At 35.2% G+C, this 24,123-nt stretch overlaps 1 protein-coding gene across 2 annotated transcripts in view; it reads right to left on the bottom strand.

Annotated features, from left to right (window-relative positions):
- LUZP2 (leucine zipper protein 2) overlaps positions 1-24,123 on the bottom strand; it is a 431,421-nt gene that overhangs the window by 28,994 nt on the left and 378,304 nt on the right. For both annotated transcript variants that reach the window (XM_029208937.1, XM_029208936.1), the window contains exons 8-9: positions 22,931-23,005; positions 11,825-11,992 (exon numbers count right to left, since the gene is read on the bottom strand). In XM_029208937.1, coding sequence (XP_029064770.1) covers positions 11,825-11,992; positions 22,931-23,005 — 243 coding nt within the window. The remainder of the gene's footprint in view (positions 1-11,824; positions 11,993-22,930; positions 23,006-24,123) is intronic.

Genomic DNA, 24,123 nt, shown 5'->3' with positions numbered 1-24,123 from the left:
CATTTAGCCACAGATTGCAACACAGGTTTCCAGGACAGTGATGTTAAAGAGAGAAGCTAGCAAATTCAGGGTGCCCACCTAATAGAGCTTGTTAGTGCCTGAAAAGGGCCATTGGAAAGAAGCATAAGCCTGCCTCTGAAAAAGCTTGTTTAGCTTCTCTCTACATGCACTATGATGCTATTTAGACAGAACAGATTAGAATGTAACCCTAGTTAGCTTTAGCACACTGGAAATTAGTAAATTCTAGGTGAGTTTAATCCTATAGTAAATTAAATTGACTTGAATACACATAAATTTACTACCCTTCTTTAGAGTTTATTTTTAATTTTACTCTATCATTTTCAGTATAATGATTACTTTTATTTTGCTATATTTTGTTTGAAGCAGCACTTTGTTTCATTGGCTCTCCTGTTTTCTAACTTCATCTCTCTTAAGGAAGTCCTCCTCTGCCCACCAAGATTGGAAAACATTGCAGGACACTAACAGGAGTGTTACAGAGGGAATTTAGAAGTTGGAGCTAGCGTGCATGTGAGAGGAGGCGGATAAGGTTTTCCAAGGCATTTGGGACAAAAGGCTTCTCCAGAGTCAGTAAGGACCTAATTTTCACTGGTAAACTGCAGGCCATGGGGTATATCACCGTTTTTGAACTCCCCTCCATAAATCAAAATTTATCCACACCTTCATTCAACGTCACCAACTTATCTCCCCACTCAGAAGTTGGTATGTCCCTACTCCTCTCCATGTCCAACTCTTCACCTTGTGATCATATTTATATTCCTTGATGCTTCTTCTGGAATTTTAAATCCTTATTACATATCTCTAACTTTTGTCTTCATTACCTTTTTTCATTCTTCCCTTTCTCTCTTACTAAAAAAGTACACAATCCCCTGTCATCCTACTAAGGAGCCCCCCATCCATTTGTCCACTCTCCTCTTCTACTCAGCTAAGTTCCTTAACAAAATCATCTAGTCTTCCCACCTTCACTTCTTCACAAATTCCTTCAAATTTCATGTCCTTCGCATTTCTCAAATCCACCCCCACCTCCTTTCCCATTGGTACTGTCTCATGGCTCTTACCAAGAATATTATTCTCCCAATAAATTTGTTTTCTTCTATTAGCTTGTCCTCCTAATCTTTTTCTCTGTTACTACTGGAATTAACAAGGTTTCCCTTGTTAAAAATCTTCTAGTAGATTCCCAGTTACTGAAAGATATATAATTAAATGAATGAATAATTTCCAGAGAGGAAAAAAGTATTGTCAACAAAATGATCATAGCAAGTTGATTAAATTCCATATAGATGTCCTTTTCTTCTGCAAGAGTTATAAGGAAATATCTCTTATAGATCGTTTTTTCTTTTTAGGATTAAGATTTTAGTGCTTCTAAAGAGACAAAAGAAAGGTTAGATGAGAATATCTAGTGTTAAAGAAAAAATGTCCCTTGGATTGATAATCAATGGAGGGGATACTGGGATCTGTCTTACTTATGAACAGCCAACTGGTGATGAGTTGTTGGGTTGAAGGCACCACGAAAGTCATTACTATTTGATGAGCATTCAAGAAATTGTAATGAAAATATAGGAAAAGAAAATGGAACAAGTCATCCGTTGGTTCTTCTACCATTTCTGCCGCGGAACCCAGCCACTCAGGCAGCCAGAGGAGTGGCAGTGGTCCAGCCACCCAGCACACGAAGTCCCCCAGTGCATCCAGCGGGAGCCCTCTTCACCAGGATGCCCAAGAGGAAGGTCTAGTCTGTCAAAGGGAGTGGTGATCAAGCATCGCAAGAGGTGAGTGTTGATGGTATCATTTAACCTTCTAATGCAAAAGTGTAGATGCAGCCAAAAAAGGTGGCTGGAACGGATGAATCTTCACCAAAAAAAAGTGCAAAAAAAAGGTAAAGCGGCTCAAGTGGCTAATCACGATAATAAAGAATATTTAGCTGCAGAAAACGGAGGAACTAAATAGGAGAGTCCATCTCCTCTGATGAAGCAGGGAGAAAGACGCCAAGTCTGATTAATAGCATGTATACCATATCATGTCAGTGGTTCCTGTCTCCCTTCTTGTGCAATCCAAGAGAATATTTTTATCAATTATTTTTTAAATGCAAGTTTTTTAGTAGCTCTAGAAACATTTTTAAGAAGGAGGGAATCTCACCGTATCACATTTTTTTAAAGTGTAAATGCTTTGTTTTTAAGACGTGAAATTATTTGCTGGTGGTGGTGGTGTTGTTGTTGGTGGTGATGTTTTTATTTGTTTGTTTTGGTACAACCAGAAAAGAGCAGCATATTGAATATGGGAGGTTTTGATTGTCTTGAGTATTAGTTTAACATCCATAGGTGGGGCAGTAGTTTTTATATCCTATAATACTCAGCACACTAAATGACAATTTGGAGTCACAGTTGTGCATTGAATATGTTTTGAACATTTAAAATTACTTCTATTCTCATGTTTTTTAGTATAGTTGTTTCCTAAAGAAAACTGCTCTTTGATCTTGGCTCTTCCTGTCAGACTTACATGTACTCTGTAACATCTTTGGTAGTGGTAGTCCAATTTCCCTAGTAACTTTGTTAATGTGTTATGAAAGATTGAAAATTTGAGTCTGTAGTGTATATTATATTAAACTGTAAATTAGTGAGAGTTACGATATAACAGTGTATCAACATTTGAAGTTATTGGTACTTGATATACTCTTAAGAAAAATTTGCATACAAATTTCAGGCCAGACAGTCACTGGAATAACTGTTTAAAAAAGGATTACAACTACATGCCTTTTAAAATTTTGTTACAAACATTACGAAATGTGTATAACCGTTAAAAATCTCAATTATAAAAGAAGAAAAAGGAAAATGGAAACTGGTGGTCATTCTTAACATAAAAGATATTCAGTAGTGTTTTCTCTGAATATCAATATGTCTTCCTAGACTTATGTAAATTAACATTTCTACCAAAAATGTTTTATTCTTATTTTATTTTAATTTCAGAAGGATTAAATGAATTATATCATTTGCTAACATATGTCTTTAAAAGAAGTTCACAGCGGTATCCAACTAATCAATTTCTATAAGTAATATTCTTATTATACATGTACCAAGGATGAAGAATAAATGAAAATCTGGTTTCAGACCATTCCAGGGTACAAATATGCACACCAATAATAGAAAGAAAGCATCAAAGGGCCCGTGTTGCTTCAATTTTTATATTTACTAGATTAAATATATATCATAATTTACAACGTTAGCTGAAAATATTTATATGCATATATAATATGTATGTTTATATAGTAACAAGTGAAATATTATATAATTTTAACTTAGACTTAACTTCCTTGCCACATATATGCCATATCTGCTGGGAAGTAATTAAGCAAGCAATTATGACCTCCTCGGACCAAAAATGAAACCCAAACAAAATTTCTTAGATGTAATGTTATATTTTATACAAATGTTTTAGACTCGTGTTTTCATCTTTATTCTCACAATAATCCTGGACATACAAAGATATAAAACATATATTTTTAGCATGGAAAGAACACAAACTGGTTGGTGTTATAGATAACTAAATGGTTAGCTACGGACAGAGAGCTGATAGAGAAACAGATCTAAAATTGAAAACCTCTAGGCTCGTTGGGAAATCTCTTCTAGAAGCAGGAAAGTGGAGGAAAAGGGCAGCCTTACTTCTTCGATTCCTTTCCTACTCCTAGAGTAAGGATTTTAATAGTTTCCAACTTTGGCTGTAAATATAAATAATCTGGGAGCTTTAAATAATCCCCCAAACTAGCCTGTACTTCTGCTGAATTATATTAAAATGTAAGTATTGACATCAGATATAAATGATGCTTCCAATGATTAAAAAAAATGCAGCCTAGGTTGAGACCCTTTGGTCTATGATGATTTCAGGTGCACTGTTTTGAGAGTCCTTAGAAACTACTTTGCAACAGATTTTTGGCAGAAAAAGTGAAATACAAATCCCCCTTGCTCTAAACCTCCGGGAACCAAGCAGAATGCAATTTTCACTTGGATGCCTTCAAGCTCCTGAATAGGGCCACTGTTGCCTGCTGCCCTAAAATGACTTTGGCATTTCTACCAAACTGGAAAAAAAGAAAAATTAGCAAATCATCCTTGTCCAATTAAGTTGATGCCATGGTTGTGACCTTTACCAATGTCAACTGCAGCTAAATCCAAGGCAGTGAGTTGCATGGAAAGAAAAACAAAGAAGATGGTGACTGCCTGGGGTGGGAATGAAATAATGAGCTTTCCTAACACAATTTCATCAATTTTTAAATCTACACTACTTTTCTGAATTGCTTCTCATTTCTGCTCTCTTTCAATTTTCTCCTTTCTTTACAGCATTTACAATTGTGATCACTGAAATTAAATGTATTGTGAGGATGCATCCACACTTTTATGCTAAAAAAGCTGTAGTTGTACTTATTTGAATAAATGTGTTCTTACATCTGCACAATAGTTTTTGTTTTAATTAATATCCTACCAAAAACCTTCTTTAAATCTTCTCAAAGTGTTATCCTCATCTCCAGATACAGTACTTATGAATTCATATACTTATTGACTGTTTCTCAGTGTCAGACACTGCTACATATGCTAAATGCTGTATGTTAATTTTCTTATTTAATCTTCCCAACAGTTCTGTAAGGTTGGTGCTGTTATTGTCTTCATTTTATACATATGGAAGCTTAGTCTCAGAGAAGTTGAGTTGATCAAGATTTCAAAATTAGAAAGTTGTAGAAAAAATATGTTTACTTAGTCTGACTAGTGAATCTTATCTCTCTAAATTTTTTTTCCCTTGTATTTATGTTCATTATACACGATTTCTTAGATGAAAATGAAAAGCACAGCCTAATTACATAGGCAGAAGTCCCTCTGGGCCCTCAAGAGTCTTGGCTGGAACACTTGGGACAGAAACACAAGCCTTTTCTATTTTTATAGTTCCCTGCCCTGATGTGGTGATTGGTGAGTTTCAGCCCAGGAAGCAGATGACCCCGTGGTGGTCATCTCAGCCATCTCCCTAAGCCATAAGACCTGTGGGAGCCTGGTGCAGGCAGCAGCCACATCCCCTCTCCTGAGGCCCTGTCCCAGAAGAGGGACCAAGGCAGGGAGGAGCAGAGACCCAGCCAGCTGAGCTTAGGTTCCTCTGCATCCTGTCCTGCAGAGATACCAGCCCTGAGGGGGAAGAGGAGAGAGGAAGGGAGGAGCCTGGCAACTGGCTTTGTCCAGCATTTTTCTCATCTTGTTTAATCCTCCCAGTAAATATCATCACACTGGTGTATGGAGTGAATCCTAGCTCTTAAACCCTCTATCATGCAGCTGTAAACACCAACAACATTGCTGTATTAATAATTCATAGTTTTCACCTAAAAGGGTAGACCTCTCAGTAATACATTTCCTGTTCTTCCTCTTACATTTATATAATTTCTAAGTTATATAAAGTCACATTTAATATTTTATAATAAAGTGAATATAATTAAGTAAAACAGTACAATGGATATATAAAAATTATTAGTTTTCCAGAATGTGCCATTAATTGAACAAGATTTTTTAATAATTAGTTTCCCTTTTCTGGACACTTACTATGCATTTAGCTCTACTACACAAACAGTACAAGTCAAAGATAAATTAATATGTTGATCAAGTACTATTTGTATATTATCAATGATGCCCAGTAGGCCCATCTTAAAGGCTTAACACACACATACACACACACACACACACACACACACACACACACACACACACACAGGAGCATGTCATTCACTAACTCTGGGAGTTAGGAGGACCTTGATTTGTAGTGTTTGCCAATTTCTATAGTATAAATACTACCAACTTCAATCTACCAAGGTGATATCAATGAACATGAGGGTAGACAGAGATACCAGTAGAATACCATTATATGGTATTTCCACTACATGGATCCCAAAGACATAATATCTTCAAGACATAGAATCTTCAGAGATAATAGCATGATATAGTATATTTGATATTTACATTTGCTTTTAGTATGATTTCCTTAATTTTAAGTGTATATAATTAATATTTAATAGTAACTTTAAGAGCTGACTAGTACAAATTCTGAAAATGTAACAGCTAGCTTTTATAAGTGTGTATGAGCCATCTCCAGCAGACCACTGGAGTATTCACCATTCTAAATATATACAATGACATGCATATTCTGCTTTTTTGTACTGGTAAAACAAGCAGGGAAAAGTCATGGTTCTCAGCTCAAATATACAATAAAGAGTAACTCAAAAAAAGATAAGGGGAAGGGGTACACTTTTACCATAAGCATTTCATCTATTATACTATACATAAAACCACTTAAATTATTCCTCTTGTCTGGTGTCCTTTGTGATCCTCATATCTTTTTATTCTACATTGTCTCATCAGGAAATTTAATCTATTTCCAACATTTAGTTGCTGTCTATGGTGATGATGCCAAATCCTTTACCTCCACTCAGATATTGTCCCTCAGTTCCAGATTTAAATGTATAAATACCTATTGGATATGGACACTTGATTGTGTGAAAGGTGTCTAATACTTAGCGTGTTGTAAAACAAACCAATTTGGGTTCTGCCTAAAAAAGCTCCTCTTGTCTTTTGTATTCACGGCGAACGAATGTAAACACTGAGCGTTATTCTTGATTTTCTCCCTTCATGCATCTCACTTAATCACTAGGTCACTGCAGTTCTATGCCTCAGTTACATTTGGAATCCCATTTCCACTTCTGCACCATAGATCAGGTCACTGTCATCTGCCTGGATCAGTGAAATTGTCAGTGGTTTGCTTGTTTCTACTCCAGTTAGAGTCATTTTATACAAAATAAATCAGATCTCCTAGCTCATATCTTTGCTCTTTACCTCTCTGTTGGAACAGTATTTTATACATAATAAAATATATCTTATAACAAAGACATCATCTCATGTGCATTTGGATCCAGGTATCTCCTTAGTCTTTATCTTTAATCAAAGCTATTTGAAATATGGAAATCCGAATACAAACTATGTGACAGACAAGGGATTAGTCTTCAACATTTACAAACAGCTTTTGCAGCTTAATATCACCAAAACAAACAACCCAGTCAAAAAAAAAAAGACCTAAATAGACATTTCTCCAAAGAAGACATACAGATGGCCAAGAGGCACATGAAAAGATGTTCAACATTGCTAATTATTAGAGAAATGCAAATGAAAACTATTGATACAACGAGATATCACCTTACACCAGTCAGAATGGCTATCGTCAAAAAATCCACACTGGAGAGGGTGTGGAGAGAAGGGAACCCTCCTACACTGTTGGTGGGAATGTAAATTGGTGAAGCCACCATGGAGAACAGTATGGAGGGTCCTTAAGAAACTAAAAATAGCACTACCATAAGATCCTACAATCCCACTCCTGGGCATATACCTGGAGAAAAACATGGTCTGAAACGATACACGCACCCCAATGTTCATTGCAGTGCTGTTACAATAGCAAAGACATGGAAGAAACCTAAATGTCCATCAATAGAAGAATGGATAAAGAAGATGTGGTACATATATATAATAGAATATTACTTAGCCATTAAAAAGAATGAAATAATGCCATTTGCAGCAACATGGATGGACCTAGAAATTGTCATACTGAGTGAAGTAAGTCAGACAGTGAAAGAGAAATAGCATATGATATCGCTAATATGCAGAATCTTTAAAAAAATGATACAAATGAACTTATTTACAAAATAGAAACAGACTCACAGACTTAGAGAATGAACTTATGGTTACCAGGGGGGAAGCATGGTGGGGGAGGGATAGTTATGGAGTTTGGGATTGAGATGTACACACTGCTATGTTTAAAATGGATAACCAACAAGGACCTACTGTATAGCACAGGGAACTCTGCTCAATATTAACATTGTTAATCAACCGTACACCATATAAAAATGAAAATTAAAATAAAAAGTTAAAAAAAAACAAATACAAAAAAAATGTCCTGATCTACTACATACCCTTTGCATATTTTCCTTGTTTTCTCTTTACAGAAAATTAGGCTACAATTTCCAAGAGGTCAGGGTTGTGTCCTTTCAAGTTTGTGTCTCCAGTGATGAGCATAGTCCTTACATACAGATGGAAAACAATTTAGCTGAATACTTGGCACTTAATGAGCAATCAATGATATTTATTTTCTAACTTCTAAGGAAAATGTCCAATGAGAGGAGGGACACTGATGTGGATTGAATGTGTCCTCCAAAATCTTATGTTGAAGCCCTGACCTCCAGTGTAATGGTATTGGGAGATGGGGCCTTCTGGAGGTAATTAGATTAAGTCATGAAGGTAGGGCCCTCATGGTGGGATTAGTTCCCTTATAAAGAAGAGAGAGATAGAGATCCATCTTTCTTTCTGTGCAAACACTCCTAGAGAAGACCATATGAGCACACAGCTAGAAGTCAGCTGTTTACAATCCAGGAAGAGGGCCCTCATAAAGAAATGAACAAGGCAGCACCCTAATCTTGGGCTTCACAGCCTCCAAAACTGTGAGAAATGAATGTATGTTGTTGAAGTCACCTAGTCCATCACATTTTGTTATAGCAACCTGAGCTGACTAAAACAGAAATGCAGCAAGTGACATTTCAAATGAATTCTCTGGCAACGTTGCTTTGGATACTCAATAACGTAGAGCAAATCCATGAGCTAAGCACAGCCATCTCCCTTAAGGGAAGAGAAGTATGCAGCCATCACTGTATTCAAGGTATGACCAAGAGCCATGCAGAATAAACACTGTGCTCTTAGAACACTGAGAATAGAAAAAATAATTCTAACTAGGAGGACAAGAAAAAATTCACTTGAATCATAGAGTAGGCATGACAGCAATGGAGAATGCAGTGAAGGAAAGGAGGCTGAAAAACCTGATTGAGTTTCCTCAGCAGAAACTTAAGCTGTAGGACTAAAAGATTATGTAGCAGACAAGCTCCAGAATTTAAAAAAAATTACCAACATGTAAATTATTTTTTAAGTTTTCATCAATAAACTCTCATAATATTGAACTGCCTACCTAATGAAATTTGTGACTTTTAAAATCCACAGTGAATATATATATAATTTATATGTATACATGTGTATGTACATATGTATTCATATACACACACACATGCATGATGCAATAAAAAAAGTCTGTCTGCATTATCCAATCTTCTGGAAGAGAAAATAAAAATAAAATGACATTTTGGGGGCTATATTGCTTTTTTCCAAATGTAGGTTGAAAATTGCTTACTTGGATGTGTTTCACAGATTTCAGGAAAAACCATTCAAATACCCCTCTCCTTTCAAAGAAGAGGTGAAGATTTTAAAGAAATGTAGATGAGAATAGCCATATATCATGGAAAATAAGAAAAACTATGATTTGTAATGCTCATGTCACAATGCTTTGAAATAGGCATTGAGGAAACTGAGTCACAGAGAGGTTAAGTGATGTACTCACACACACTCCCAGTCAGCTCCCAGTTAGGTACATAATATCACTGTGGCTATAATTAGCCAACTCTGAAGACTTAGCAGTTAAATGTCCTCATTTAAAAGTTATGTTTTTGGTATTCAGAGAAAAATTGTTTCATGACTGAAAAGTTTGCTTCTTTTACATACACCCTTATCACATTTTATTATTCAGGATTTTTCAAATATTATCTGTGAGGTGCCTGCATAGAGATTCAAAACCCAAGTATACATAAAATATAATTTCCACCACTATCGAAAAGATAAAGACTATGAGCAAAACATAAATGCCAGAGAAGCTTTTAATGCTAATCTGTAAAATGAAATGCTCTACAGTACATCAACTTAGATTTACTGAACTTTATCTTAAACATTTTGGATTTCTGTTATTATTTTTTGAAAAATGAGCAATCTCTAAGACACGTGCATCTAAATGCTTCCTATGTTTTCCTGTGATAAGCCAAGAGAAATAATAAATATTATTTATCTCAATGACAGGACATATGTTTATTAATAGTTAATCAGTTAAAGTAACAATCAGTAATTTCCTCTACACATTCAGGGTCATAAAGAGCCCAGTTTTACTAATGGGCTTAAATAAATGTATTTTGAGTTGGAGACAAGTGTAATGTGCCCATAAATTGACAAAGCTGCTTTTCCCAAAGTCACTGGACTTAATAAGGGTGAATCTTTGCTCCTCCCTTAGACTAACATGAAGTGGAGGCAGTATGTGGCTTCCTGGCAGGTGGGGGAGATTGTGTGGGTAGCTGTGCATTCAACCAATGACCCGTTTCAGTAAATGTACCCAGGATTTTTCCTAAACATAAATAAAATACATTATTAATGCAACTTTCTTCCCTGAGTTTGGTTGAATTAAAAAAATACTGTAGACCTAGAGTTTTCAAAAGAGGTTCAGAAAGATATAAAGGAGAAAAATATTGGCCTAAAATTTTTTGAGATCCTTCAGGACATAATAAAAACCAAGAGAATAATATGAAATGGAAATACATATTTTAAAATGATTTTGACAGAAAAACGAGATTATACAGATTAATGTGTCATCGAGAAATCGACCAGTTACAGACAAAAACAGAACATTAGAAAACTTATTTTGTTTTACTTAACTTTGACTCTTCATCCTGAAAATAGTATTTCCCTAATCTACAATTTGTCCATATCCCCTTTCATCCAAATATAAGGAATCACAGAAACAAGCAGTAAGAAAGAAAGCCCCAGATGTAATGCATCAGTAGGTACTTGTAACAGTGGTTCTCAGGGTTTTTTGCCCACCCTCCCCCAGTCCACTGGAGATTTGCTTTAGAAGTTGGACTGGTATCTATAACAGTTATTTTAATAGCAAGTGATCCTGGGGCATGTAATAAGAGAACCATCACTTTCAAGTATACTGCCTGAAACTAAACTCCTTTCTGCAATAACTATTTCAGTTTACCAAGATTTATTTAAATGTAGAGCCTGCAGATTGAAGGTTCTGATGATTGAAACAAAAGCAGAACTGAAGGCTTCCCTGGTGGCGCAGAGCTTGAGAGTCTGCCTGCCGATGCAGGAGACACGGGTTCGTGCCCCGGTCCAGGAAGATCCCACACGCAGCGGAGCGGCTGGGCCCGTGAGCCATGGCCGCTGAGCCTGCGCGTCCGGAGCCTGTGCTCCGCAACGGGAGAGGCCACAGCAGTGAGAGGCCCGCATACCGCAAACAAACAAACAAAAAAACAAAAGCAGAACTGAAAGGCCTCCTTTGTCCTGTCTAAAGTAGGGTGGTGGTAGGGATTTGCAAGGAAGATTTGCTTAAGTCAGTTGATCTCAAAATACCCTAAGGAGCTCTTAAAAACTAATGATGACTGGAAACAAACCAGAAAGAAGTTGTTTTAACAGGGCCAGGGTGAGTCCCAAGTATCAGGATTTTTTAAAAAGACGTATCCCAAGGGATTCTAATGTACAGGCAATGTTGAGAATTACAGACTTAATTTCTGAAAAACATATCCACTTTTGTAAAGATGGTGGTTATACCTTAGGAGAAAGTATTTTCCATATTAGACCTCTGGTGTATACTGGAATGTAATACAAGATATTTTCTTTTAACTATTGTAAAATAATGATAAAAATAATAATAATCCTGCCTAAGAAACAGCTGGCTCTCTACTAAAGAAAAGTTGTTTTCCAACATTCTCCAAGTGACTATGAAGACTTTACAAACTGGGTTACTATCTCCCATTCACTTCCTGATTTTTCAATGAATCTGATATCTTACTTGGATTCACTTTGATGATAATACAGAATGAAGTAAAGTGAGTACCTTACTCGATTTTACTTTTCAAAGCACAAATAAAGTGTACCTTGCTTCTTGTCCTTGCATCTGCAATCTTAGTGTCATTTGGCATGGATGGAATTGATATCCGAGTTGGACTCGGCTTGAAGAGATTCAAAGGGGGAGGAGGTTGATCATGGAAAACAGTTGAGAGGCAGAGTTGTACCGTCTCTTTCATTGCTTTCAGCTGCGACGCCTATGAAAACAAGAGAGATCACAACACAATGTTTACATGCGGTTCTGGTCATCATTTACCTGATTAGATTCTCCCTTTCCTCCTAGCCTACACTCGTTCCCTACACAAATACGTATTAATTTCAAATGCAATTGCCTAACACAAATTCCATTATGACGTGCCGTTTAATACACAGTCTGTTTTTCAGGAGCTAATGTGTTTCATGATATATTTTGAACACTGGAATTCAGAGACATATCTTACATTTTCCCCTTGAACTGACACGATTTCAATCATGATACTTTGCTGGCAAGGAAATATACTCTAGGGTCACTTTAAAGTGGAACATGTCCTTCTTAGAAACCTGCCATCTTTCTATTAGCAACAACCTTCTTTATTACAAATCACTTCTCTTTTGATGTTGGCTTCTGTGTTTCTCAGATAGGCCTGTACCTCCACTCAATTTCTGATACAACTCTTATTTCCTCTGGGCCCTGTTAAGTGGTAGGAGTTATTTGGATGTGATTGTAAGTGATAATATCAACATTTTCTATTAACATAGTATATCATAATATTCTAAGCACTTTCACAAAAAATAACTTTATGCTTTCTAACGTCTGTAAAACTGGCATTATTATTTCTCTTTCACTATAAAGGAAACTTCTTAATTTTTAAAAAAATTTTATATTGGAGTATAGTTGACTTACAATGTTGTTTTAGTTTCAGGTGTACAGCAAAGTGATTCAGTTATACATATACATATACCCATTCTTTTTTAGATTCTTTCCCCATATAGGTCATTATAGAGTATTGAGTAGTAGTGTTCCCTGCGCTATACAGGAGATCCTTGGTGATTGTCTACTTTATATACAGTAGTGTATATATGTTAATTCCAACCTCCTAATTTATCCCTTCCCCCACCTTTCCCCTTTGGTAACCATAAGTTTGTTTTCTAAGTTTGTGAATCTGTTTTTATTTTGTAAATAAGTTCATCTGTATCATTTTTTTAGATTTCACATATTAGTAATATCATATAGTATTTGTCTTTCTCTCTGATTTACTTCACTTAGTATGATAATCTCTAGGTCCATCCATGTTGCTGCAAATGGCATCATTTCATTCTTTTTTTTGGCTGAGTAACATTTCATTGTATATATGTACCACATCTCTTTATCCATTCCTCTGTCAATGGCCTTTTAGGATGCTTCCATGTCTTGGCTATTGTAAATAGTGCTGCAATTAACACTGGGGTGCATGCATCTTTTCGAATTATGGTTTTCTCCAGATATATGCCCAGGAGTGGGATTGCAGGATCATATGGTATGTTTAGTTTTTAAAGGAACCTCCATACTGTTCTCCATAGTGTTTGTACAATTTACATTCCCACTAACAGTGTAGGGGGGTTCCCTTTTCTCCACAACCTCTCCAGCATTTATTGCAGACTATTTTTTCTTTAGGTTTACATCCCAAGGCAGACAACCATCTCTAACTCCCATCTAACCCCCAAATCCCACTGCTAAAAATATTTTAAATTGCTGACAAGGTTTAAAAATGATACAAAATTGAGTAAAAATGACAGAGGCATCCCCAGGTGCAAAAATGCAGACAGACATACAACCTTGGGAAAATCTCATGGTAACTCAGTGGTAACTGGGGACATGCATAGACCCTAGTAAGACAATAACACATAAATATCCACTTCAAGATATGAAATATGGTCTTTGGGGTGAGAGAGATGAAGACAGATATTAGGTGCTAAAGCCATATCCCTGGACAAACTGGCATATGTGGAGTTTACCCTTTCACTGTACCCATGGATCAATGAAGCAGCAAAGTCTGTTGTCTCTTCCTGTCAAAGTAGTATACTCCCAACAAAACTACTGCCTTTTATATATGATATCAGGAATACACCTGCATATTGCATCCCATCCTATTTCTTGTCTCCTATAAAGCCCTTGTGGTCAATTTCTTGAGAGTAGTGACTATGACTTTGATCCTTACCAATGCCCACCTCTGTGTTTTCTACTCATAAGTGGTATAAAATTTATCCTTAAGATGAGATTGTCTATTGCTAGAATAGCAGTTAAAGAAATCTCTCTCTGGTCATACCAAGAGATTTTTTAAAAGGCAACAGTAAGAGCAGCAACTGGCAATATATAAGCAATAGGACAAACAAGTACCTCCTTCTCATTAATCTTGCCCTGTCAAGTTGTCCAAGACAAAATACAAATCTGATAAGAACTAGAATGGAGGGGCTTTGTTAAGTGGACGAGAAGGAGCTAAGCTGAATGGTAACCTTATATTCAAAATGGTCCCTTTTATTTGCTTGCCTGAGTCACTAGATTCTTGCCCTTTCCCCACTTAATTACTTTCTATGATTGATCCTATTTGTTTCCTTCATACAATTTATCATTAATTTTAATTTATATGTATATACATATGTATAAGTTGCCTATTTTGTTCAGAACTGTATAGCTAGCACATAACACAATCCCGGACACATTAGAAGGAACACACACAAAAAAGCTTTTTGAATAAATGACTTAAGTGAAAATGTTGTTTCTCTTTTGTCAGGGAAAGAAACTGACAAGCTATATCAGTAAAAAGAAATGAAGTAATGGCTCAGATTTCCCTTCCTATTGATTCTTTGTTATAATCTTGGATGACCCTTCCCTTCTCTCACTACAGAATAAGAGATCATGGCACTGGGTACTGTGTCAGGAGTGAAATATTCCAGATGGCATTGAACAATTTAAATACATTTCGTTTTCTTATATTATCATTAGACAATGGAAATAGAGCTAACGTGACGAGGTCAGGCAGGTCTTGGCCAGCACTCAAAGCTAACATGGCTTTGAAATGTAGCTTTTCAATGCTTAGATAATGCAGGAAGTATTATCTAAGTATATGCAGGATAGTTATTTTTCACTGCATTCTTATCATGGCTTCTCTTACAGTATATATGTAAAAGTTGGATCTATAACAGTCACAAAGTATATGTTGACATAATATACAAATTCCTGAGTAATGGCTGAACTCGGATGCCGAAAATAAATAATGAACAGCATCAAGCTAATAGTTCATTTTCAGTAAATATTGTTTAGGCAAGACAAATTTTCCAATGGAAAAGTCAATGGGATAGGCATATATGCTACAATTTTAATCATCTGAACGTGGTGCAATCATCTCTTCCGCTCCTACAGGCCTCCTGACATTCTCAGGGTCACCTTGGACGGTAGTGTCAACAACACATAGATATAACCTCCAACTCCTCACCTTTCATATCCATTGCAGCATAGTAAGTTATCTTTGCTCTTATGTTTCAACCTACTATTAATCTCTTAGCTTTTGATTTCATTTCTTTTTTTTGGGATCACAAGCTTATGACTTGGCCTCCTATATTAGATTCTGGCTCCTCTCCTTCATTATATTGTAGATTTTTCCTACTAGAGACCACAGGTTTCTGTGAGCAATGCTGTCCCAGTTTGGTCATCTTTCTACCAAAAAAAAAAAAAAAAAAAAGTCCATGTCTTTCTAGTTAGTCCCTCTAACTTAACAGAGCCTGTTACTGACACTACTCAGGTTTGGCTTGACCCATCCCATGAGCAGGACCCAGATAACGATTTTTACACCAAAATGGTCATTACATTTTAATTTGTACTGCTAGCTGTCGTCTGTTTTAAAATTGCAGGTAAGGTCACTGTTCACTTTGAAGTTCACCGGAACAAGATGTCACTTAATGAAATACAATGTAAACCATATAAAGTATACTTTGCTCTAGATCTTACAACCTATTCCCTCTTAAGATCAGCCTTACTTTTGCCCTTGATCTTCTCCCCACACCAAAACACTTTTCCCACTTCCTTTGCCGCATGTTAGTAAAATGCAAAGTCTTTATGAAGATCCTGCTTGTCACAATGTCCTTTATTTATAGCCCACTGAACATTCCAATTCATTCCCATCTTAGGGCCTTTACACTTGCGGTTTCTTCTGCCTGCAGAACCCTCTTTCCAAACATCTACATAGGAAATTTCCACTTGAAATGTATGTTTCAGCTCACATATTATCTTCTTCAAAGTCTCTATCACATTTCTTAAATTATGTCCTATGAAGCCCTTGTCATAAATGCATATTATCTTATCGTTATATCTATTTCTGTTACAATGTAATTTCTTTGAGGGCTGGTATTTTTTTCTTTTTTTTTAAATTTTTATTTTATATTGGAGTATAGTTGATTTACAATATTGTGTTAGTTTCATGTGTACTGCAAAGTGATTCAGTTAGATATATACATGTATCTATTCTTTATCAAATTCTTTTCCCATTTAGGTTATTACACAACATTGAGCAGCATTCTCTGTGCTACACAGTAGGGCCGGTATTTTTTTGGAGAATCACTGGTTTCTAACTCAACAGATATTTGTTAAATGAATAAATAAAGCAAACCCTCCAGAGGATATGTTTTATGTGAGAAAATAATGAAATATTTCTCATTTTATCCTGTATATTATGTAACACAAGAAAGTATTATTTTAGACATTAAAATACTACTGCTTATGCTGTATAATATGTAAAGCTTATAAGAAATTTTTGTTTATATATATGATCTTGAGATGGTGAGAGATTTAGAAGGCAATTTTGTGTGTGTGTCTGTATGTGAGTACTTTTCTCAGAAAAATGCATTTTGGGGGGAACAAGAAGATATATATTTCAAACACAACAGTGTCCCTAATTTCTCACCTCCTGACAAATAAAAGTTCACAAGGTAATATTCATGTCTACCTTCATTTATTTACATGAAGATGTGAAGTCCTCAGAGAGATCTGGGTGCATCAATGACAGCTGGCTTTGGAAAGATCGTGAAGGACTGTGAATCCAAAGCCTTTCCCCTTACCTTTATTTCACCATGAAATTGGCTCTATGAATCCTATAAAGTCATTCAGCAGTTTTACTTTTTCTGCTCTAGGTGATCTCTATGTCCCTTGTATGTAGGATGAATAGCATGTGTGTTAACTTATGAAGTTATATTACCTTCATCTACCTATTCAATCAATAACTATTTATTATGCTCTTGCTGTGTGCCAGACACACTGTGGCAAGAACAGTTCTTATTCGTTTACTACTTTGTCCTGGGAGTCTGTGCAGATCACCTAACTTGTGTCATCTGTAATACAATGTAATAATGCATGCTGTCCTGGGTGAAATTTTGTGAGGGTCAGATGCAATAGAAACTTTTAACATAAGAATTTGAGAGATGGTTTCCAAACCATAAAGTTGTTTTTACATTCCAGTAGCTGAAGCTAACTATAATTCATAAGATACTGCCAAATAAATAATTGATTGTTTGGAAAACCAATATTGATTCTTAGATCTTGAGATTATTATTGCTTTTATTGGGAGAGTAAACTGAGACTTCTTTCACGAGAAATATGAAATGAGAACCAAGTTAGAGTGTGAAGATATAGTTTTCATAATATTTATTAAGTATTTAAGGCTATTTGAAGCCCAGATATAACATTCTTTGGAGCTAGACACCTGAAGAGAATTAAAAAGTCTCATAAAAAAATGATGCGGAGAGGTGAAGAGCAATTTCATTAAACTGTAGTTTTTATCGATTTTGAAGTGAGCTAGCATTTCTACCTGACTTTATGATTGTAGTTTACGAGCCTCAAACATACCTTACATGAGATTTGTTGAAATCAACCTCCAGTAATATGCAGTGCTTTTATAGTTCACTGTAGCAAAAGGAGTGACAAGATCCTGAAGGTTAAAGAGAAAAATTATCACAGAGATGCAGTCTCTCTATGATCTCATTCACTAATAATAATAATTACTATGCTTCCTGAGTGTTTTTCATGTGCCAAGAATTCCCAGTACTTTACTTTTTTTGATGAATATCATTTTCTCATCACCCTTATAAATTGAATTTTTATTATTATTCCATTTTACAGTGAAGTATAAAGAGTTTGAGCAATTTGAATATGGTCATTCAGTGACAGAGTTATGATCTGAACAGACAGACTGACTGCGGGGACCTTTATTTAAACACTACAACATATAATCTCTCATCCTGAATCCAGTCTGGCATTGTGAGGGCTAAGCACATAGTGCTCTTGGTAGAAGTGGGGAGGAGGAAGGCATAGGATGGATAAGACAAAGGAGAAAAAACTACATTATCTTCAAGTTCTGTGACTCAGGACAAACTACAATTTGCCCATGAAACGTCATGTGACAAAACCGGTTTTTATAACTCACATGTACTTAAAATACACATATTACCTTTTTGTGTTTCTCTGAACTCCTGTTTCAATGTATAATTATTTCCTAATTTTTGGTGCCCAACAAAATTGTGAGAGATGTGGGACCCAAGATTGTGTATCATAAGTGTTTTCTGTTTCTCACAGCACCTGGCACACAGTGGTCACACAAACAGCATTTCAAACCCATATAGTCATTCACTGACTAAATGGATTATTTGAAGTTAAGTAAGGGAAAAAATTTAATGTAAGGAAGAACATTCCAACCGTCATAGCTGTTAAAAACTCAGAGTGGGAGGGCCTGCCTCAGAATCTTGGAAATTCAACGTCTTTCTAGAACTTAAAACAGGGATAGCAAAGAAAGGAAAAATAAAAACATGATCTAATTGAACTTCAGGATTATACATACCTCTGATTGTCTGATTCTACCAATTCCATAAAGAGTTGTTTCCTTTTTAAAAACTAATTGGTATAAACTTCTTTTATAAATTAAAGAAATCTTATAAAGTGGAATCTTGGTAAGATGAATTATATTTGACCTAGTCTAGAAAAAAGCAGGCAGGTTTCCCTAAAATTCTTAAATATTATATTAATTACTTGGATAAATATAAAATGAGACAATCACAAAGGAGCAAAGTTGTTAAAATATCTTATTCATTCAAAAGCCATATTTATCCCAAAGATGTAACTTAAGAAGGAAAATATTTATAATTCACAAAATGTGCTTACAGTTCCCCTACTGCAACACTTTCTAGACATCCTGTTTGAAATGTTAGTTATGCTAGCTATGAAGAGGTTCTGGCCGCATATAAATGAAGAAAATGCCTATGTGAGATCCAAGTCTTAAGGAAGTTGTGGTCTTTCACAACCACTGCATAGTGAGAAGGAGGCAACGAGACCTCCAAAATGAATCCACCTTAAATGTTCCATCTCTTCTGTTCTGTAGGTTCTAACTGGTGATTAGAAGGCAACCTCCTTTCTTTACAAAGTTGCTAAATGTATACAGATATTATTACAAAATAAGTTATGAATGTGATCATCTTACTTGCTTATTATTCCAAATAAAATGATTTCTAAGTTCTGATCACAAAAATGGAAAGCCCTTGACAGCAGGCAGAACCTTTCATTTTTTAAAACTGCTTATTTTGAAAAATATAGGGGCATACAGAGAAAGACATAACAAACATCAGGTAAATAGCAACCTGAATTAAATGTTAAAAAGCATCATTTTAATTATATAATATGTTATATATAATACTTACATAATTATATTAAATACATTTATATGATAATATATGCATATTGATATTTTAATATGCATGTACACAGTTATTACATGTAACTAATGTATATATACAGAACATATGCAATATAATGTATGTATATAATGCATGAAATATACATATGCATATGTGTAAATTAAAGACTGTGTCTATACAGCTTTAAAAGGATAGAACATTTGAGAAACAGTAGATGTATCTGTAAGCATCCTTAGCGTTATTTCACTCCATCTTTCCCCAAAGGCGATTGCGTCCATAAATTTGATATGAGTATCTTTCTACTCTATTTGAGATATGTAATCAAAACAAAATATGTTTCATGTATTTGAACAATTGTTAAATACTGTACATAATAATTCTGACATTTTTCATTCCACAGTGTATGTTATAGATATATCAATATTGATACAGGTATCTTTATATTTATCAATATTAAATTTTGATTACCATTTGAAAATGAGTATAGTAAATATATGGATTATATACATTAATTTTAACAGCAAATATTTTAATTATTTCCTTTTATTATTAATACAAACACTGCTGTATTTAATGTCCTTATGCACGTTTCCAGGTACATATGGATAAGTGAAAATTCTAAGGTACACACTTTTAAAAACTGATTTTAATAATTACTCCCATTACTAATGTATCAGAATTTGGTATCACCAGACTTTTAAATTTTTATCAATTTGATAGTGTTGAGATGCTATCTCATTGTTTTTATTCACATTTCCACTTTTCTGGTGAGGTTAAGTATTTTTTTAAAAATAAACTATTGAAATATAGCAGATAATGAAAAAATATATGGGTCTTAAGTGTACTTTTAAAAATTTACATACATTTTAAAGAAATATTGCTGTATGCATACTGATTTAGGATTACAATATTCTTCTCCTGGACTGATCCATATGAGACTCTCTTCTTATCACTAAAAAGCCTTTACTTCAAGTCTACTTTTAATGATGTTCATGTTGATACACAAGCTTTCTTTGTATTACTGTATACAGAGTTCATCTTTTTTTCCCTATTCTCCTACTTATAGATCTTTTGTTTCTTTATATTTAAAGGTGTCTTTTGTATAAATCATAAAGTTTTTGTTTAATGTAGTCTTATAATTTTAGCCTTGTGCTTGGAATATGTTAACCATTTAAAAATTTAATTACTAACATACTTAAGTTGATATCTGCCATTTTACTATTCACTTTCTATTTTAGCTCATCTTTTTTTTTTTTTAGCTCATCTTTTTATATCCAACAATTTGACTATGAAGTGGGTTATCTTTGTGTTTAATCTGATTGTGCATTATTTATATTTTTGAATCTGTGGTTGATATCTTTCAAAGTTATTGAAAATATTTAGCCATTATGTCTGAATATTGCTCTGTCACTTCTTCTGGCACAACAATTATATAATTTAGAAATTTTGAAATTGTCTTATTCATTTCTTGTACTTTTTCTGCTTACTTTCCATTTATTTGTATTTTCTATACATTAGTATAGGTATTTGATATTAATTTTCCTTTCATTTCACTAGTTTTCAGTTCTGCTATGTCCAATCAACCATTCTGCTATTAAATACATGAGTTAAATTCTTAATTACATGAGTTATATTGTTCTAACTCTAGAATAGCTAGTTGATTTTTTTATAGATTCCAAGTCTAGTGAAAAGTTTTCTTTTTACCTGTTTTAGATTTCTTCTATTGTAATATATGTAATGCTATATACATGCCCATAGAAATATTATGAATATATATGTATATATGTATATAATAGTTGTTAAATTTTTGAGTACTTGTTTTCTTATTCCAATATCTGAATCAGCTCCAGGTGTACATCTCTTGTCTTCTTTATTTATATTGGCCAGATTGCATTCTCTCTTTACATGTCTAGAAATTTTTTTTTTTTTTCGGTACGCGGGCCTCTCACTGTTGTGGCCTCTTCCGTTGCGGAGCACAGGCTCCTGATGCGCAGGCTCAGCGGCCATGGCTCACAGGCCAAGCCGCTCCACGGCATGCGGGATCCTCCCGGACCAGGGCACGAACCCGTGTCCCCTGCATCGGCAGGCGGACTCTCAACCACTGCGCCACCAGGGAAGCCTTAGAAATATTTTTATTACATGCCAAATATTGTGTATAAATGAACCAAAAATTCTCCAGATGATATATAGAGAAGGTTTATTTTTCCATTGTTAGACCGAATGATGGCTAACTCCAATCTAATCAAGAATTAATCTCAGGCAGGGGATGCATTGAATGTTTGTTAAAATGCAGATTACTCTTGGATTGGCCCTGTTGCTACATCATAGACTTTTCATGTTTCTGACTGAGAGCAATGTGGGTGTTTTTTGTCTTCTCAAGTCTGAAATACTATGATTTCATTTTCAGATTTAGAGTTTTCTGTATTAATATTTTCTAGATATATGTTCTAGGAATTAGAGAAAACTACATTGGATTCAATAAATGGGTTGCTGAGTGAACAAAAAAATAATTTTAAAATCATTTTACCCTTTTGTTCTGAGTGAACTAAAGAAAAAAGGAATATTTACTTCCCACAATTTTATGTAGTTGATTTAAAAATGAAAGGAGGCACTAAGAAATTTTGCCAAATACTGTAACTATAAAGAAGCAGAACCATAATTCTAAATTTTATGACTAATTCCTTCCTCCATATTATATTTCCCTTTCCATATACCAACTCCTTATTCTCCATGCATGTCTCATATGAAGAGCACTGATAGGCAAAGGTAGGCATCAGATGGGAGTTGTGGTTTATTCTGAGCATGTACAATTGTAACACAATGAGGCATTAACAAAAATAAAATGAAGTAGATGAAATGAGGTAAAAAGAGGCAAAGAAAACCTTTTGGAATTAATGTTGATGATAGTACAACTTTGTGAACTTTAAAAGTGTGACTTTTATGGCATGTGAATTTTATTTCAATAAAGCTGTTATAAAGATGGAATGTCAGCCACTCTTGCATTATCTTTGTATAAACAGAGTTGCTTAAGAGAGCTACTTTCTTCTTTTAATGCCTCTTCCCCCAGGACTTTAAGATTTCCAAAATAAAAAGTGTCAATGACTACTTCCATTTGCTTTACAACTCATTCATACAAAGTTAATACATAACATCTTTGTTGATGCTTTAAAGTATGTTTATTCACTGTATTATAGAGCAAGTGTACCAGTAAAGTGAAAAATAAAGCCATGCAATCACAGAGCCTCAACCTTGAGTAGATTTACTATAGCAGCAAAAACAAGAAAAGAATTGGGTTCCAAAGAAAGTATCAAACACTCATGAATTCTATCACCATATTACATGCACAGCATCTGGAATTGCACTGATAAATCAAGAGCAGCAATGAGTACACCTAGCTTCATCTTCTGCAGCCAAAGTCTGATGGCTCATGGTTGTCAACTTACCCGGTCAAGAGCTGCTTTCTCCAGTTCAATTTTCGCCACAGCTAATTTTCGTTCCAGATCAGTAAGCTGTTGGGCCTGTAAAATGAAAGAGAGGTACATCTTTTTAGTAAATTCTATAACCTTTCCCCTCCACTTTAAGTATCTGTCATTCATTGCCAAAGAATTAGAAAAACAAAAACAAAAACCTTGTGAAATTCATTTAGAATGCAGGTTAAAAATACTCTATTACATGGTCATTTGGTTAAGCTGCAGAAAATGTTGTTCTGGATGAATATACACTAAATGTTTCACTGGGTCAAAATGTCTAGTTGCAAAGTTCCAGCTCATGTCCCAGAAAATATTTGTGGTATAAATCCATCAGTCATGTTTCTAGTTGCTATGGACTAAATTTTGTCCCCCCCTAAAACTCATATGTTGAAGCTCTACACCCCTCCCACACACCATGTAACTGTGTTTGGGGATAAGGCCTTTAGGGGGGTAATCAAGGTTAAACGAGGTCATAAAGGTGAGGCCCTGATACCACAGAATTGGTGTCCTTATAAGAAGAGGAAGAGACACTAGAGACCTCTCTCCACCCTCACACAGAGGGAAGATACAGTGAGAAGTCACCATCTGCAAGCCAGAAAGAGCTCTCACTAGAAAATGAATCTGCTAGCACCTTGATCCCAGAACCATGAGAAAATAGATTCTGTTTTTTAAGCCACCCATTCTGTTGTATTTTGTTAAGGCACCCTGAGAAGCCCAATACAATAGTATTCACTCTTCTTCTATTTTTATTTTTAAACCAGTATAACTCTATCCCACCGTATCTCTGTATCTTTGCAAATGTCACAACTGTACTGCTAAAAGAAAAGAGCCTCAGATTTGGAAGATGTGTTTTAAAGTCCTGCCTCCACCAATGCCTAGCTACTGTATATACTATAGTTATATACTGACAAAGAGATGCTCTGCAGGCTCACACAGGATCTGCAGAAGGGCCAGCCTCCCCTCATGCCTCAGAGCCTCGCTACACCTCTGGCTTTTGTCAGTCTCCTACATTTAGCCAATGAAAAGAATTTAAGTCTGGAAGGAACAGAGGGTGGTTCTGATGGTCTTGTGAGGCAAGGGGATTGAGTTCGCCTTCGCCTGGGAGAAGTCAGCAGAGGGGCTCATCACTTCTGCAGTGACCAGGACGTCCCCATTCTGGATCTCCA

The sequence above is a fragment of the Monodon monoceros genome, unplaced genomic scaffold (assembly GCF_005190385.1).
Source record: "Monodon monoceros isolate NGI ecotype Baffin Bay Population unplaced genomic scaffold, NGI_Narwhal_1 Super_Scaffold_7, whole genome shotgun sequence".
In the NCBI taxonomy this organism is placed as follows: domain Eukaryota; kingdom Metazoa; phylum Chordata; class Mammalia; order Artiodactyla; family Monodontidae; genus Monodon; species Monodon monoceros.
The sequence above is the reverse complement of the archived record's forward strand: the minus strand, read 5'-3'. Positions and strand labels throughout refer to the sequence as shown.